The 18,456-nt window shown below is 48.0% G+C and overlaps 1 protein-coding gene across 1 annotated transcript; it reads left to right on the top strand.

Moving 5' to 3' along the window:
• Positions 1-4,413: 4,413 nt before the first annotated feature.
• LOC124656402 (WRKY transcription factor 22-like) lies at positions 4,414-5,758 on the top strand. The gene is made up of 3 exons (XM_047195157.1): positions 4,414-4,800; positions 4,906-4,961; positions 5,086-5,758. The coding sequence occupies exons 1-3, from the start codon at positions 4,414-4,416 to the stop codon at positions 5,756-5,758; spliced, it is 1,116 nt and encodes a 371-aa protein (XP_047051113.1).
• Positions 5,759-18,456: the final 12,698 nt, after the last annotated feature.

The raw sequence follows: 18,456 nt of genomic DNA, 5'->3' as shown, positions 1-18,456 counted from the left end.
TGTACCAATGGAACACACTTCAAAGTTGTTGTATGAAAATACACATGGAGGACAAGTTGTTGTATGAATGGCGCAATTACCTCATTTGGAAACCAGGGTTGAAATTACCTTCCCAATTAGAGGGCTCCATTTATGCACCATGCATAACTGCAAACCATGGTTGAAACCATGGTAATTTTTTCGGTTTAGGAAAATTTGGACAGAAATGTCACAAACGAAACAAAAATTGGAACATTTATGCACCATGCTAGAGAAGAAAGTCAACCTGCATTTTATAATAACTTGTTTACCAAAAATCAAAAACACAACCATGGCCATGTGTCTCTTTTCATTGGACTCGCAGAATAGCGGGCCCAACATTGTCGGACAAGAACAACCTAGCTAGCCATTGTACCTGCCGCCAGGATCCCCGTCGAATATTGCGGATATGTTGGATTTGGACAGTGTGTAGTTCTAACGATGGCAAATCTCTCTCATTGTCGTCACACGACAGCCCAACCATTCTAGATAGTGGAAAATCTTTCGCGTTGTCATCATGCGACACCTCGGCCATTCTAGCTGACGGCAAATCTCTCGCGTTGTCGGCATGCGACAGCTCAGCCATTCTAGCCGGCAGCAAATCTCTTGTGTTGTCGTCATGCGGCCGCTCAGCCATTCCAGCTGGCATCAAATCTCTTGTTGTCGTCATGGGGCAGCTCAGCCATTATAGCTGGCGGAAAATCTCTCGCGTTGTCGTCATGCGACACCTCAGCGCGTTCTCGGCATGCGGCAGCTCAGCCATTCTAGCCGGCATCAAATCTCTCGTGTTGTCGTCATGCGGCAACTCAGCCATTCCAGCTGGCATCAAATCTCTTGTGTTGTCGTCATGCGGCAGCTCAGCCATTATAGCTGGCAGAAAATCTCTCGGGTTGTCGCCATGCGACACCTCAGCGATTCTAGCTGGCGGCAAATCTCTCGCGTTGTCGGCATGCGGCAGCCCAGCCATTCTAGCGAACAAATCTCTCGCGTTGCTGGCATGCGGCAGCTAGCTGGCGGCAAATCTCTCGCGTTGTCGGCATGCGGAAGCTCAACCATTCTAGCGGGTGGAAAATCTCTTGCGGTGTCGGCATGAGGCCGCTCAGCCATTCTAACCGACAGCAAATCTCCCGTGTTGTCGGCATTTGGCGGCTCAGTCATTCTAGCCGGTGGAAAATCTCTCGCGTTGTCAGCATGCGGCAGCTCAGCCATTATAATTAATGCCATGATTGCCCTCTAATGCCTTCCATAATTTTTTTGTAGCCACTAAATTTACACTCGGCCTTTTTAAACGTGGCCTCCGTCGTGCTCACCACCAAACTCCTCCCCAGCTCATCATCATCGTGTAGCCAGGATGCCTCGCTGCCTGGCCACCACCTACTCTATGTTGGGATACAACGGCCGCACGATGCCTGCGCATGCGCCTCTGCCTTCGCCTCCGCCTTCGGAGCTGGAGCCCGAGCCTTCAGACATCTTCGCCCTTGGCCTCGATGAGGCCGAGCTAGCGGAGCGCGTCCTGCTTGACGCGAAGTTTGAGGCCGACGCGGGACGCGAAGCGGCCGAGGAAGAGCAGCAATCCGCGGCCGATCTGGAGCAGGCGGTGATACTCGAGTCTTGCCGGCTGGCGCATGACCAGAGGAACGCTGCCCGTACCCTAGAGCAGGCTGACCACCGACTGCTCCAACGGGTCATAGCGGTCTCCCGCGAGCGGCTGCCTATAGAGGAGGCTGGGCGGCTCATCATGGAGGCTGAGCGGCAGAGGCTCCTCGAGCTAAACGCTCGGGCCCTGGCCAAGGAAACCCGCCGCGAAGATGAGCGGCTCGCCATGAACGCCGAGTCCATCATGAGGCGGCGGTTTGCTCTGATCCAGCAAGTCACCTCGGCTCCGGCCTCACCTGATACCGTTCGATACCGGCCTCGGGGCGAGAGCATGCCTCGGGCTGAGAACGACGGCGAAGCTGGGCCGTGAAGCCCGCCTACCCACGACGAGTAGGCTATCTACATTTTAAATTCATTTGCTTTTCATTCAAACATGTAACGAAATTGGAATAAAAATCGCACTTTGTGTCCTGTTTTAATTTTTTTTACATGGATTCGATGTGTGTGGTGGCCAACGAGCAGAAATGATCAGCGCGGATCGAACGGGTTAACCGCTGAACGCGCTGGCCTGGCCGGTGGAACCGCCTCCCAAAGCCACTCTGTGGGCCAACCCAAACAAACCGTTTGAGACACTGTTTTGAGTCGGCCCGGTGGAGATGCCCTTACATCTAGCTTGGATGGTTTGTACAGTACACCCCACCACGGGACAAAACTTAACTGCAGTCCATTTTGTAGCTTTGCCAACATATACACAAGAACGTTGTGGTGGCCATTGCACGACCAGTGTATACTGCCAACGTGACATTTGTCCTCAGAGGTAGCTCCACCGGCGCGCGCGTGCAACACCACGCGAGGACGCAAGCGTGCCCCACATGCCAGCCGCAGAACCGCCGGGCATCCGCGACCAAGCGGCGTCCGCCCAGGAGAGACCGGCACAGCCTTCGAGGATGATCCCGGAACGGGACGAACGTCCGATCGTCACTTCTCTCTCAAAAGCCGTAGCGGCCTCGTCAGCGAGTGCAGCCCAGAGATATAGTGCTGCCGTCACCCGCTCCTCGCCGTGGCTCGCTGCCCACGGGCCCCACCCACCGGCACCGACGGTCAACGTGCGGCCTGCGCGGCCGGGGCTGCCGCTGGAAACAGAACACCAACAAACACGCTCCCTGGTCAGTTACTACTCACGGTGCACAGTACGCTCGCTAAAGATTTTTTTGGCTGATGTCACTGCAGCCGCGGTCTTTTGGATTCGGCGCCTGATGACACTCTTTTCGGGCGTGATCCCCGAGGGAAAAAAACCATTGCTGTAACAATGTCTGTAAGCTGGAGTGTGAAAAAATGAGGGTTGATTTGGAATGAAGAATTTTACGGCTAGCACAACCAAAATTTAACAGAGTTCTCCATCTAACCATCTAGTAATTTTTTCTGTTTTGGGAAATTTCGAGAGAAAGGTCGTAAACGAAACAAAGGCTAAACATGGATGCACTATGCTAGAGATTTTTTTTAAAAAAAAATCTATTACTAGGCTTTCTTTCTACCAACCTCACCGAAGTCACCGTGCAATTTATGACTTGTTTACGCACTTCGCAAAATCAACAACACGGCGGTCGCCACGTGTCTTCTTTTTCCCATGGTCTCGCAAAACAATGGGCCCAACATTGTCGGACGAGAACGGCCTAGCCATTGCACCTGACGCCATCACCTCCGCCGCATACTGTGGATATGTTGGATTCGGAAATTACGTAGTGCAATCGATGGCAAATCTCTCGTGTTGTCGTCATGCGGTAGCTCACCCGTTCTAGCTGACGGCAAATCTCTCGAGTTGTCGTCATGCGGCGACTCAGCCATTCTAGCTGACGGCAAATCTCTTGCGTTGTCGGCATGCGGCAGCTGAGCCATTCCAGCTAACGGCAAATCTACCATGTTGTCGTCATGCGGCAACCTAACCATTCAAGTTGGCGACAAATCTTTCGCATTGTCGTCATCCGACAACTCAGCCATTCCAGCTGACGTCAAATCTCTTGCATTGTCGTCATGCGGAAGCTCTCTTAATATTCTAGCCGACGACAAATCTCTCGCGTTGTCGTCATACGGCGACTAAGCCATTCTAGCTGACGGCAAATCTCTCGCGTTGTCGGCATGCGCCAGCTCAGCCATTCCAGCTAACGGCAAATCTACCGTGTTGTCGTCATGCGGAAACCCAACCATTCAAGTTGGCGACAAATCTTTCGCATTGTCGTCATCCGACAACTCAGCCATTCCAGCTGACGGCAAATCTCTTGCATTGTCGTCACGCGGAAGCTCTCTTAATATTCTAACCGACGGTAAAATCTCTCGTGTTGTCGTCACGCGGCGGCTCATCCATTCTAGCTAATGCCATTCTACGCAGTACCTTCATGAGTAGATATACTCCTATTAAAGAAGTAAAAAAGTGAAAATGGTAAATTGGCATCTGTTCTACTCCTGGTCCTCCAGGACCAGGCGACCAGCTATGGTGAAAAAGATATCCCTAGAATCAACAATTCTCCTGTCACCCTGCCCTCTCATTCTCACCCCTTTGACAATGTCCCCAAGGTCAAGTGGGGACCCCTCCAGACACCATGAGGCCGGCCCCCGATAAAACCCAGCCCCCCTCCTGCCTCTCTCTTCCTTTTCAGACAGCACGAGCCCGGATCCAATGCCCATCCCCACCACCACCATCCCCTCCCACCTGCACCTTCAACAATAAACTGAACCAAAAGTCAGCGCGCGCGCCGCGCCCCTCCTTCTCCATAGCCAAGAACTCGACCCCGCGCCGAGCTAATGGAGGGGGACGCCGGGTGGTACTACCACAGCGGCGGCACCAACGACTGGGACCTCAACGCCGTCGTGCGCTACGCCTGCGGCGGCCGCGGCCGCGTCTCGCCCCCGCCGACGTCGTCTGACGACCCCTTCTCCACCTTCTACCCGCCACCACCGCCGCCGCAAGAGCTGACGACGGGTGACAGGCTGTTCGGCGCCAACACGTCGCTGCCTGACCTGCCCTTCGACGGAGACTCTGCCGTCGTCGACGAGCTCTCCATTGCCTTCTTCGGGCCGCCGGCACCGCCGCTGGCCCCGCATCTGCCGCATCAGCTGCAGGACCAGCAAGCGATGGCAACAAACGATGGGCCGGTTCAGATGCAGCAAGGCTACGCGGCGCCGCCGCCGGCCGGACATCTGCCGCTTCAGCAAGCGATGGCAACAAACGATGCACCGGTTCAGATGCAGCAAGGCTACGAGGCGCCGCCGCCGCCGCCCGTGCCGGTGCCGCAGACCTCCGGCCTGCAAGCCTCCGGCGGCGAGGGGGCAGCAAGATCCAAGCAGAAAAAGTACGTCCCTAATACTCTGAATTTTCGTTTTTTTGACGAATAAAATGTTGCCGATCGTCATGCTCGTGCTCGATCATGCGTGCCGGCCGTGGCTAATCTGTGGATGCGTTATGCGTACGTGCAGGAAGAAGCCGCCGGTGCAGAGAGAGGTGAAACGCGTGGCGGCGAACGGCGTGTCGGCGGACCCGTGGGCGTGGCGCAAGTACGGGCAGAAGCCCATCAAGGGGTCCCCCTACCCGCGCGGCTACTACCGGTGCAGCACCGAGAAGGCCTGCGAGGCGCGGAAGATGGTGGAGCGCTGCCGCGACGACCCGGACTCCTTCATCCTCACCTACACCGGCGGCGACCACAACCACCCCGCGCCCATCCACCGCAACTCCCTCGCCGGCACCACGCGCAACAAGCAGCAACATGGACACATCGCTCCCGGGGGCGCCGCAGCCACGGCGGTGGCGGTGACGGCGGAGCCGAGCCCGGGGCAGTCCACGTCGGGCGGGACGTCCGCGTCGCCGACGACGTCCCCGCGCTCACCTTCAGCGGAGGAGTGCAACCAGGAGGAGGTCCAGTGCGACGAGGCCGGCGGCGCGAGCAAGGACGTGGAGATGGAGGCCGAGGAGGATGACGAGCTGAAGAAGCTCCTGGACACCGCAATTGGGGTCGGTGGCGTCTCCAGCAGGTACGCGGCAATGGAGGACGACGGTGGCGCCGGAGTGTCGCCGTTCCTCAACGTCGTCGAGGAGACGTTCGTGGTCACGCCGTGGGTCACGGCCCTCGGCGACGCGACCGGCTGGAGTTGACTTGACTCCATACATACATTGCCATATAGCAGCATGCTGCTGCGAGTTAATCATGGCTTGTTGCAGCAGTGCTAGAATCGTAGACAGATAGAGGTGGAAGGGAGCATCTGATCCATGCTACAACTTCAGTAATGCCGGCGGCCGGCCGGCCAGTAATCGTTGCCTAGTGTAATTAAGTGTTAATCAGGTCTGGAGTTAGCTTGATTAGAGTATACTGCATTATAGTTAATCCGAACCCAGAGACAACTTCTATATTCTCGCCTTTTCATGGATCGTTTCTTCTTTCTTGGACATGGTTGGATCCTGGGATGCCTACTACAGTACCTTTATCTATCTAGAGTTTCCTTGCTACATTTGTGCATAGCTAGATGGATCATACAGTCCCAGTTGTAGTTGTACGTACTACTCAACCCAGGTGATGGAACCGGAGATGTGAGATAAAGGGAAGACAGATTTGGAAGAAAGGGGGCGCTGCTGGTGCACGCTGTGGTGGCTCCGCTTGTCTCTTCCCTTTCACTGTGTGCCCAATTTGTGTGTGTAGTGTGGCTTTTTATGCTGCAGTGCAGTTGTGCTTTTGCAGGGTCAGGACCATGTTGCACTGGATGGTACCTTTGATTCTGGTGGCGGTGGGATCTCGGTCCTATCTGCAGGTACTGCTGTACCACTGCTGCTGCACCCAATTCACCTTTCCACAAATTCTCATCCTGTTCTTTATTTTTCTTCAAGGATGCACTCTCGAAAGGTGAGTTGAACAATGGATGATAATCTGTGTCGTGATAATTCATCAAGGATGCCGAGAGTACAATGTATAGGAGAAGACCCCAACGGACCGGCCACGATAGAAGCGCACGTAGGTGCATGCCGGGCGAGAGAACATGTCTATGTATAGGAGTAAAACATTACAATGTACACGTTCAACAATGTGCATCGAATTTTCATAGAAGGGGTGCCAAGCGAGAGTTATACAACGTCAATTAGATGGATAAAATGATGCCACAAGGGTGCCAGCTCCTCTCCTAAAACCTACTCTCCTCACAACCACCATTTCATCTTGTTCTTTCCGTTTAGTATAGGTCTCTAGGTCGTGTAAACTATTGGTCCTTTGGCTTGGGAACATGATGGAGTTGTTTATAGATTTTCTGTCAATCTGGTGTGAATGTGCATGTCCTTACTACAATATAGCACTCCACTCCTTCAGTTTTGAATTTTAGGATGTTTTGAATATTTTATTGTAAACTTCATACGAACTGAAATGAGTGAACACACAATGAAATGTGTCATGATACATACTACAATTCAGAAAAAAAAAACTAGAACATCTAAATTTCGAAAACGAACTAAATTCTCGGTTATTTTTTTTTTGACCGGGTCTACGGCGGGCTTACGCCAGCCTGAACATTGATCAAGAACAACAAGAGTACATGGGATCCTTACAATATTTTAGAGGGAAGCGAGAGAGAGGGGGGGGAGGAGAGCTTCAAGGGGGTTCGAACCCAAAATTCAAAATTCTCGGTTATTGGGTATCGATGCTTGCATATTTTTTTATCTTCCTTTTTTAACTTAGTCTGGAAGTGGTTGTCCCCTTACATAGCTGATGTTTAGGGTGAAAAAAAAGGTGGGCTCATCTGAAACCAAAGGGTGCTCAGCAGTGATATCACCTAGCACGTCATGCACGAATCAAGACTCATCAGGTCAAATTAGTGTAATGCAGCCTGTTTTCGTTGTTTAAGCTTGATGCTGTTTCCAGCAGTGCCTACATGTTACCATGTGCTTTCGTCTAGACGCTGAAGTTGTTCCCTGCATCACTTCTCCAAATTTTGTTTGGTCAAGCGGTTGCAGTCAACACTCAGACTGCACCGGTACGGCGGTACTTTTTTTTGAGAGAGCAAGTACTACACCGGTACCTGGCAATGCGCCAGCGGAAGGCCGCGCGAGTGGCTTACGATGGGCCTTGACTGGAAATCCCGGCCCAGTAACTGCCGCGGAAATTCAAATTCGAACTTTTAAATCATACTACGTATATAAATATGGACTGTGGCTAGCACATGCAAATGCAAAACAGGGATTCTATTTCTCTCGACGAAAAATTCAGGGCTACAGACGGCTTGCGATGTGCTTAACTGAAGGGAGCAGGGGTTACTCGCACTGTCCTGTTAATGAGGTGCCATAAGTTAAAGCCACCAGTTAATTATGGGAGCCATTGGCGTAATTACGAGCTCAGTTAATGAGGTGATGTTCATGGGGAAGGGACAACCAGCCGCCACACGCGTGCCGCTGGCCGCTGCAAGCCTGCAATCGAGCTCGTCAAACGCGCCGAGGCGCGGAGCTCTAGGCAGACAGCAAGCAAAAAACGTTCGCCACAGTGCAATAACGCACGATGCAGTATTTCTTCTTCTTTACTTGGATCACAAGGTATTACTCTACTCCCCCATGATATGTTAGAATAGTCACAACACATAGTATCTTATGGAAGTATCATGCTCGTATGATACTACTACATGTCACTATCTTCACAATGCATGATATCATATACTATTAGGCTAGCCATGGTGCTAATATCATAGTTAGTATCATGCACATTAGTCCCACAAAAATACTAATGTGGCAGCTAATTAAGTAGGAGAGAGGAGATTATAGTAACATAGGTAGATACTGTATGATAGCGTAAACAACGAGAAAAGTTAATGCTAAACAAATTTTATACACAAATTTGTATTGAGATTCTAAAAAATAATAAATATAGCATTACTATAATACCACTCCATGATACTACCCACTATAGAAATAGTATCATGTAGTACTACGTAGTATCATATCATGATACTACTACATGATACTTACCACTATGACCAGCCTTAGTACTTCTTCTATTAATCTCAATGCAAATATATGTATATAAGATTTTACTTGATATTAAAAAAATTAGTACTATGTGCTATGATACGGTATCTACCTATGATACTAGTATGCTCTCTCTCATCCTTAACTGCACTGCCACATCAGTATCTATCTACGGTACTACCTATGATACTCCCATTATGGGTAGTCTTACGTGTTTTAAGAAAAAATTAGGCAGTAAATTTAATTAATGAAATATAAGGCTGGTCATAGTGCATAATATTATATACTAATAGCATGCATATGATACTTGTCTATGATATTATCTTTATAGTGGGTGATATTATAGAATATAGTATTATAAACTTCTAAATTTATTGTTTTGTAGAATTCCAATGTAAATCAATGTACAAGATTTATTTGGCATTTTCTTTTCTCGTAACGTGCGCTATGATATTGTATCCACCTACTCTAATCCAATCTCTCCTCCTTAATTATATGCCACAACATTTTTGTGGACCTAGGATGCATGATATACTACCTAAGACTAGTCACAGTGGGGAGTATCATATAGTAGTATCATGCATATGGTACTAGTGTGTGATACTATCTTCACAATGCATAATATCATGTAGTAGTATCATAGATTACTTATATTTAGTGATTTGTAGAATCTCAATGCAAAAGTGTGTACAAGATTGCTTTGACATTAATTTTTCTAGTTCTACGTGCTATGATACAGTATCTACCTATGATACTACTACCATCTCTTTCTTCATTTATTGATGTGACACATCAGCTTTTGCATGCATGTGATGCATGATACTAGCTATGATACTCCCATTGTGGGTAGTCTAAGATACTAGCACTATGGCCGGCCTAAAATATATGCCATAATAATTAGAGCGTTGGAAAATAGGAAAATGTTGTTTTTAATATAAATGCAATATATGGTATAATATTTGTGTCAATATTTTATTTTGTTAAGTAAATTAATGGTCAAAGATTTCTAGAAACACATAATAGACTTTAAAGACGATATGGAAGGAGTAGTACACAAGTTGTATGGTGATGTGTGAAAACTAGGAAGAGCTGAGCTGCAGAGTGTGTTGAGCTCCTGGTCCTCATGGCCTCTCCTCGGCCGCTGCTGCGGTAGTAGGGTTGAGGAACCTTGGATCGGATGACGGGTTCCCATATGGTCTACAAGTTCGTCTCCGGTGTACGGGGTTTGGCAGCAATGAAAATAAATGTCCTTCCGCCCGCTCCACCAGGTCAATATTCTTGCCCAGAGGAATGTTGATGTGTTGAAGTTTGAACTCCATCATCGGGAATTAGGCCGGGCATGATAAGCGCCTATATAAGGCAACGGCGTTTCGTGGTCGGAATGATGTTGCAGCGTATTGGTGTAGTCAAGTTCTGCCTCCGCCTGATGAACTTGACTACACCAATACGCGTATTTGGAACGTATTTTCGATTCAGTATAGAATGTTCCAAATCAATCTGAAGCCGTGCTAGGAGGCTGGAGAATTACCTTGGTGGTGCAGGGGGCTGAACAAATGTCTGTTGTTGACCGGAGCCATGCTAGGATGGTGGCCGGGCCTTGGAAAGAATACGAGACGGGCAACAGCAGGCGGGTGTGCCGACGCGATGTTGATTGCAGGGAGATGGAGGGGGATGGAGATCCTGTTGCTAGGGTGGTCGGTGTGGGGGAGGGGTCGGCTATGGTGGGTAGCTCGATGGTGCGGTGGTGGGGGCGGCGTGGTGGTGGGGGCGGCGGTGGTGGTGAACTCCTTGCCTCGATCTGTAGATTAGATTAGAAGATGAGTTTCTCAAAAAAAAAGATGAGTTAGTTACGGGCCTATTTGTTTCACGCTGGTGGTGATAAGGGATTTATTAGAGGGCTCTATATATGGGCTACCCTAGCTAGCGCTCAATTGCTCAAAGCAAATTGAGCGGTCAGTTTAGGATATATTTTTTTCCCATTTTAGGCACGTTTTAGACTATAGTACATCCTATTTTAGGAAAGTTCTGCATGCATGTAGAAGAGAACAAATCTGATGACGTAAGCGAGAATCTTTCTAAATTTGAAAATTCAAAATGTTTTATCTCACAAACGACAACTCCGATTTAAGATCTGTTTTCACCTATGAGTCGGTCTTGTCGAGATCTTCAAAACTAGCACCCATGTTAATATGTTTCGACAACTTTTTTTTGGATAAAAGTTATCAACCCTTTCTATTTGAATAATCAACCCTCCGTACTTGAGTGATCAACGGTAAATGTATAAAATTATCAACCTGCTGCAGGCTATTGATGAAAAGTTCTGCATTCATGCATAAATAGACGAATTTGCTGATGTCAGCGGAATCTTTTCTAAATTTGAAAATTCAAAACGTTTTAACTTTCAAACGATAACTTCAAATTAAGATTCGCTTTCACCAATAAATCCGTCTCGACGAGATCTTCAAAACTAGCACCCATGTTGATATGTTTCGATAAACTTTTTTTTGGCTAAAAGTTATCAACCATTTCTATTTGAATAATCAACCCTCCGTATTTAAGTGATCAACGGTAAATGTATAAAATTATCAACCTGGTGCAGGCTATTGAGGAAAAAGTTCTGCATGCATGCACAAATAGACGAATTTGCTGATGTCAGCGGAATCTTTTCCAAATTTGAAAATTCAAAACGTTTTAACTTTCAAACGACAACTCCAAATTAAGATTCGCTTTCACCAATAAATCCGTCTCGACGAGATCTTCAAAACTAGCACCAATGTTGATATGTTTCGAGAAACTATTTTTCGGTCTAAAAGTTATCAATCCTCTCTGTTTGAATAATCAACCCTCCGTACTTGAGTGATCAACGGTAAAATGATAAAATTATCAATCCCAAAGTTAATTTTATTTTAAACATTTTAGTGAATCTTTTTTAGTTTAGAAGCTATCAACCCGGTGTCCCGTTATTTATCAACAGTAAATATAAATAACTACCAACCCTAAAAATCTAATTTCATTTTGAATATTTTGGCGACTCGTTTTAGTTTACAAGTTATCAACCCGGTGCCCCGTTATTTATCAATGGTAATTATAAATAACTACAAACCCTAAAAAGTAATTCATTTAGAATATTTTAGCGTACATTTTTTATTTTACAAGCTATCAACCTGGTGCCTCGTTATTTATCAACGGTAAAAAAAAAATAATAACCCTAAAAATTATTTTATTTAGAATATTTTAGCGTCTCTCTTTTAGTTTACAAGCTATCAACCGGGTGACCCGCTATTTATCAATGGTAAATATAAATAAATATCAACCCTCAAAATTTAATTTAATTTAAAATATGTAGCGACTCTTTTTTGTTTACGAGTTATCAACCCGGTGCCCCAGTATTTATGAACGGTAAGTTAAAATACCTAGCAACCCTAAAAAATAAATTTTATTTAAAAAAAATTTAGCGACTTTTTTTTACAAGTTATCAATCCGGTGCCCCGGTATTTATCAACGGTAAATTTAAATACCTAGCAACCCTAAAAGTAAATTTTATTTGCAACTCAAATTTTATTTTTATCTTACAACTTAAAACACTACTTAATTTGAGTAGCAAGTGGTAGTTCATTTGAGTTGCAAGTGGATCCCCCACCCGTTATTTTCCCCCTAAAAACCACTAGCCCGAAAAAGGGAATTATAAAAATTAATCCAAAAAACATGAATTACCGTACAAAATAACAACAAAAATGGAATTGCAAAAAGAGAATTTTAACAAATAAATAATGGAACAAAAAAAGGGAATTGAAAAAGTTAGTCGAAATAATATAAAATTTGATACAAAGTAAGTACAAAGAAAAAATAAAGGGAATTGATAAAAGGGAATTGAAAAAAGAAATTATATAAAATAAGTCTTTCATAAAAAAATAATAGAGATGAAATGAAAAAAGGAATGAAAAAAAGCAACAAGTACGTACAGCCAAAAACATGGTCAGAATGCAATAATAAAAAAATCGAGTTGCATGTTGGGGTCATATGGCAGTGCATGTGAGATGTGATTAGTACATGCACGTGCACCGTCGATCTGTCTCCTCCTGGCAGCTTGCAGTAGTAATTAGCTAATCAACAGAGCACAAAACGACAAAAGCTAATTAAGGAAAGAAAGGGAATTGTATTCGTGCAAGCGCGAGCGCTCCGCGCTAGAGGAACCGAACGCTCGAGCGGTCGAACGCCACCCAGGGAATCTGTCTATATATAGGGTCTATCGATTGGAGGGAAAGTGTATAATAGCGGGAACAATCAAAAATTTCCCTCCGCTGGTTTTTAGTCTCAAAAACAAAATCAATAACCAGATTCGCGGGACAAAAGGAATTGGCATTTTTTGTGTGAAAAGGACCTCCGATCAATTGATCAAATTTGCAGAATATCCACCTCTAATAAAATAAAAATACGTCAAGATCCTGTAGAATAGGATGTAAATTTTATACAGTAATAACTGGAGGGAGTAAAAACTTTGCAAAAAGTATGCGAATATTTGCATATACCATGTAAACATTTAATTATAATTAAATAATATAGAGCACTGTTATTTCTCGGTATTCTCGGTGCACAAAGTAGTCACTGATGTAATACTTTGATTTTAGATGGTGGCGACATGGTCTTCCTTCTCGTGTCGACGGGGTTAGGCTTGATGCATGTCTTCTCACAAGCATACACTTGGTGGGGCCACACTTCATTTGGTTGGTGTCGTGCTGATGTGGCGTGTGGATCACTCAAATCTCTCTGTTGGTGACGGTCTATAAAAATATCTCAAATCCTTGCCTCGCCTGAATGCAGTCTATTTTAGGACAAAATTAAGAGAGGGCCACCGCCTCCACCAATTTTCGATTCAAAAGCCAAATTGGTTCTCGAAATTTCCTCCCAGGAGTGTGGTAACGGACACAACATGGTAACAATGTATCCGTGAGGTCAGGCGAACCACCATGCCTTACCATCCTGCTCATGATGCCTCTACAGGGAGCGGAATAGTGGATGGGTCTGGTCCCTTCCCCCGTATCGTCCGGACACTCTTCCGATGATGCGAAACGGTGACATGAGTACTCTAGCGGTCCGCATAAGACCGGTCTAATGTCACCTGGGAAGGGCAGGACATCTTGCCCATGCCGCCAAAGTTAGTGCAGTTGATAGTCATTGTGCATGAGCTATATATATGTCATTATGCCGTTGAGGATGATTTGGAGTGGTTTTGTGTCCGCCACCGAAACCTAAAAATAGGATGTCTCATATCCCCAGTGTTGTGTATCGACACGCGACTACTAATTTCCACTAGAAAATTTTCATCTTGGGAGATCTTCGTTCACAGAACCAGCGGACAACTAGTCTCAACGCCTGTGTAAGCCTGCAACACATTCCTACCAACACACAACTACATGTTACTATGTTAATATACTTGTAACATATTACTTACCACACATATGTATATGTTACTGCATCGATATCCCTGTAACACCTTTTCGGGCATGATACAATTTGTGTTACTGTCGGTCTTTGGCATACAAATGTTGTGTTACTGTAATTTTGCCTGTAACAAAATTTACTATGTGTTACATGGTTGTGTTACCAAAGCTATGTTGTGTTGTAGTGTCAGCCATATATGGCTCTATCGGAAAACCTGCGAGTTTTGCATCCTTCATCTCTGTCTGGCTGAAGTTTGCATTATCTACTGGCCCACCTTGGACCTAGCTTCTCCAGGACGGAGATCTCTTAAGATCGTGGTCATCGACATCTTTTTATCTAAGCTTTGCTTACAACACGTTGTCGAGGGATACAGAAGAATAATGGTGCTGAACTTTTTGAGAAACTTGTGCTTTTCAAAGTTGTTCTTGTAAGATCTGGTTTCAGATAATACAGCCTTAGGCCTTTTCCAAAAGAAAAGAAATAGTGGTTGAGTTTCTTCTAGGAAGATCAAGAGCATCTCCAGCCACGCTCCCCAAACAGCGTCCGGTAAAAGTGACATATCGGTTGTTTGGGGGACGTCACACCTTGGTGCCGCGCTTGGGAGGCGTCCCTCTCCAGCCGCGTTTCCCAAACCCGACCCCCAAACAATTTTCTATTGAAAATTAACGCTTTATTCATAATTTTGGAGATGCTTTGTCGCTTTTATATGAAAAAACATTGAAACGTCCTACGAAGAACATCCAAAAACCTTAAAAGACACCAATATAGGGCATACAAAAAACCTATACTAGAGGTTAGCCCTAGCCTTCTTTGCTGCCCGTCGTCGATGTCGTCGCCCTAACCGTTGTAGTAGTGGATACGGCAAGACTCTTTGTCATACAGCTTGATGCATGCTCATCTCGTAGTCGCATTGGTAGAAGAAGTTCAACAAGCAGCCGACCTCGACGTCGTGGTCGCGGGCGAACTTTTTCCAGCCGGTGAGGAGGTACATAATGCCTTCCCGTCGAACAAGACCTTCACGGTCCACCGATAGAAGTTACAGCCTGCTTCCCGCAGGTTCATCACGACCGACTCCCGGATGGTGAGAAATTCGGCGAACGCGTCCGAGAGCTTCTTCTTGCTGGAAGGGTCATCATTGATGAAGATGATAAACTCAAAGTACATGTTGCAGGGGCAATCCTCTTCCTCAGGCGACGACGAGCATCAAGCCCGACCGCCCCTGCCCCTGCCACATCGCCCGAGACCGCGGCCAGTTGAACCCGCCATGGAGCGCGTGTTGAGAAAGTTGAGTGGCGGCGGCTTGGCTTGTGGTTGTGTGGGAGGGGTGACGAGCGAGTACCCTGTTTTATACGCTGGAGGCAGGCGAGGGGGCGGTGGCGCGCATTAAAGTTGACACACAGGACAAAGCGCGACGAGACGTCTCGCTGATGCGCGTCTAAGGAAACTGCACCGTCACTACGTTGAAATTAAACTGTGTTCGTTAGAGGTAGGCGACGTATGCACGGCAACCCTATGTGGATGAAGATGCTGGCCCGCGAGTTTTCTTTCTATCCACCTTTCCCACAGCCTCACTTGTGTAGCGGGAGCGGGCGAGACGCTAAACACCGTACTGAGCCACGCCGGCCGAATCGAAAAGAGCTTTGGACGCGCGGTCAAACGTCCGACGCATGCTCTAAGATTTTCGATCTATGATTCCATGTAGGTCTTTTGCCGTGACGCCAAAACCGTCGGATGCCCTCCTTCTGGTGCAAGCGCTAACCAGCTCGGACTTCGATCGGGTGGAGAATGGAGCCATGTTTCGAGAAATTAGAAAGTTGCTTTCTTCTAGCTTTACCTTTGTTTTTATTAGTTTCTGCCCGATACTTTACCCTCCCGCAACCCAACCCTCCGCCCCCAACCCTAACCCTCCCGCACCCCGCCCTCCGCCGTCGCCGCCACCGGTAGCGCCGCCGGGGGCAAAGTCCCTTGGGGCGTGGCGGCGGCGGGGGCCCTTCCTCGTCGCCGCGTGCAGATCGGCGGCCGGATCCCCACCTCCTCGATGCTTGGCGGTGCAGACGCGCGTGGGATGGGCGACGGCGACGGCGACCCTCCTCCCGTCGGCTGTCCCCTGGCGGACCGGTCGGCGCGGGTGGGATGGGCGGCGCTGCGGTCTCCCTCTTCTCGTCGGCTTCCCGCAGCACTCCGGCAGGGGTTGGTGGTGGGCGGCGGCCGGACCCTCGGTCCGCGCCATGCCATCCACCCCCGCCTCTCGTTGGTGCGTGGAGGCGATCTCGGGCATCTTCCGCGACACGAGGGCGCCCGGGGTAGCAGCCTTGGGTTTGACGGAGGAGGTGGCCTCTTCTTCGCCGGAGAGGGTCGGCATGCGGTTGGTGGTGGTGGATTTTTTGATCTATCATCGCCAGCCGGCGGTGAGATGGAGGTGCATGGAAGCCGGCGATGGTGTCGCCGGTGGAGGGTTGGGTTGGCCAGCCCGGGATGGTCGCCGACGTGGGGGTCCGTCCTGAATAAAGGCGGCGGTCCTAGGGCCTCTCTTGCGTGAAGAGGAGGACCTACCGGAGGCATGGACTCGTGATCTGGCCGGAGGGTTGAGTTCCGGAAGGCTCCGCCGGTGAATGTAACAGTGCTTTGCCTGGAGTTTGCTGGACCAGAGGTATTCGGTCGTGCGCACCCATGCGTTTATTCCGACCGTTTGGTTCTGGAGGGAGCGGCGCGAAGCTCTTTTTCTGTGTTGACATCAAGTGACTATGGATCCATGATGAAAGTCGGAAGAAGAGAATTTCATGAAGGCCGGAGGGGAGGACTAGCTAAGGGAGGTTCAAGTCTCCGCGCTGTTGAGGGGCTTGCTTGGTGTCCGGGCTTCACAGCAGCGGTATGAAAGTGGGGGTGACAACACATGTGAAGCGCAGAGTCCTACCTTTCAGGGTGAAAATCCAAGGTCTGGCCTTAACTGGTTGTGGCAGTGTTATCACCAGATTTTGGCCAAATCGGGAGATGGGCCGTGCTTGAGATGGGCTTAGAGAATATACACGTGAAGCGTCTCTGAAGCGGCCTTGCACGAGAATTTTGGGCTAAATCGTCCGTGTATCTGTACATTATAGTATATTATGGTAGTTTAGAATTAAAAGATAGAGTTTAGCCCGTACACGGTTAGGTGTATTTCCAAAGATAGAAAGTCTACGGACTATAAATATGTATCTAGGGTTATTGAGAAAAGAGGACAATCACGTTCACAACAAACACAATCTAGGCGCATCGCCACCCCTTGTTTCGAGGGTTTCTTCCGGGTAAGCATCATGCTGCCTAGATCGCATCTTGCGATCTAGGCAGTATAGATTTATTCGTTATCTTGTGTTGCTCGTACTGAAGCCTTGTTGATGGAGAGTAACACTATTTATCGTAGGTGTTTTGGGGCTTGCATGGATGCTTTTCTTATACATATTTGCTTAGCTATGCCGTCCCTCGATATCTAGCTGCCCTTACACCTATCTTAGGTGTAAGGGCAGCACCTTGCTTGTTCTTTATTTAGTAGATCCGATCTATTATAGTTGCTCCTTGTCCTCCAAGGATTAGTTTGATATCCGTATGGTTAGGCCTTACGCTGGGGTTGAATGATCCGGTAGTGCGTAAGGTGTGGTTTGCCGTGCCTAGAAGGGATGCTCCGGGAATTGACTTAACGTTAGTTTTTAGGCCTCTTTTGGGAATAGTTTTCCATCATCTTTCGTATCTGCTAGGCTCAACTACGCGTAGGATGTTCCGGTTATGCGGTGAAAACCCTAAACTGTCGTAGATTGGTTTAGCTTTGTTTTGATCAAGCAGGATCCCCATGTCATCGTAAATCCAACGTGAATCATGGGGCAATCGGCTCCTCGAGCCGATCCACGAGGCAACTCGAGAGCCGATCGGGCTCGTATTTAATGTTTACGTGTCTACCATGCAGGAAGCTAATCGGAGCAATCCAACACCTCCCTGACCAGGTATAGGTCAGGTGGCACGCCCTTACGTTCGTCAGGACGTGTGCCAGAGCATTTGCGGGATGACGTCGAGGGACCGGGGCCCACCAGCAGTCTTGGCAGCCTCCCGGCTCTTCGTGTTGCTCGCCGGTGGGTTTTGGCAGGCAACACATTCTGGCACGCCCGGTGGGACACTCTGCAACAACCACGTCAACATCTGCAGCTGCGATGTCGGACGAACCAGTCAAGTACGAAGACCTGCCTGAAGAGCACAAGAAGAAGTATGATGAGCTCAAGGCTGTCTTTGAAGCCGGTCTCATCGGCTCTTTCGAGAAAACCCGCTCACATGGCATTAGGTTCAAAGGATTCACACCCGAAGGCGTACTCGAGGGACTAGATCTGTCTCTCCCTTCGGAGGAACGCACCAGAGCCCTGCGCCAGGAAGTTAACTATATGGTGGCTCAT

The sequence above is a fragment of the Lolium rigidum genome, chromosome 1, assembly GCF_022539505.1.
Source record: "Lolium rigidum isolate FL_2022 chromosome 1, APGP_CSIRO_Lrig_0.1, whole genome shotgun sequence".
Taxonomy (NCBI): domain Eukaryota; kingdom Viridiplantae; phylum Streptophyta; class Magnoliopsida; order Poales; family Poaceae; genus Lolium; species Lolium rigidum.
Note: the sequence above shows the minus strand (reverse complement) of the source record. Positions and strands in the feature narration are given on the sequence as shown.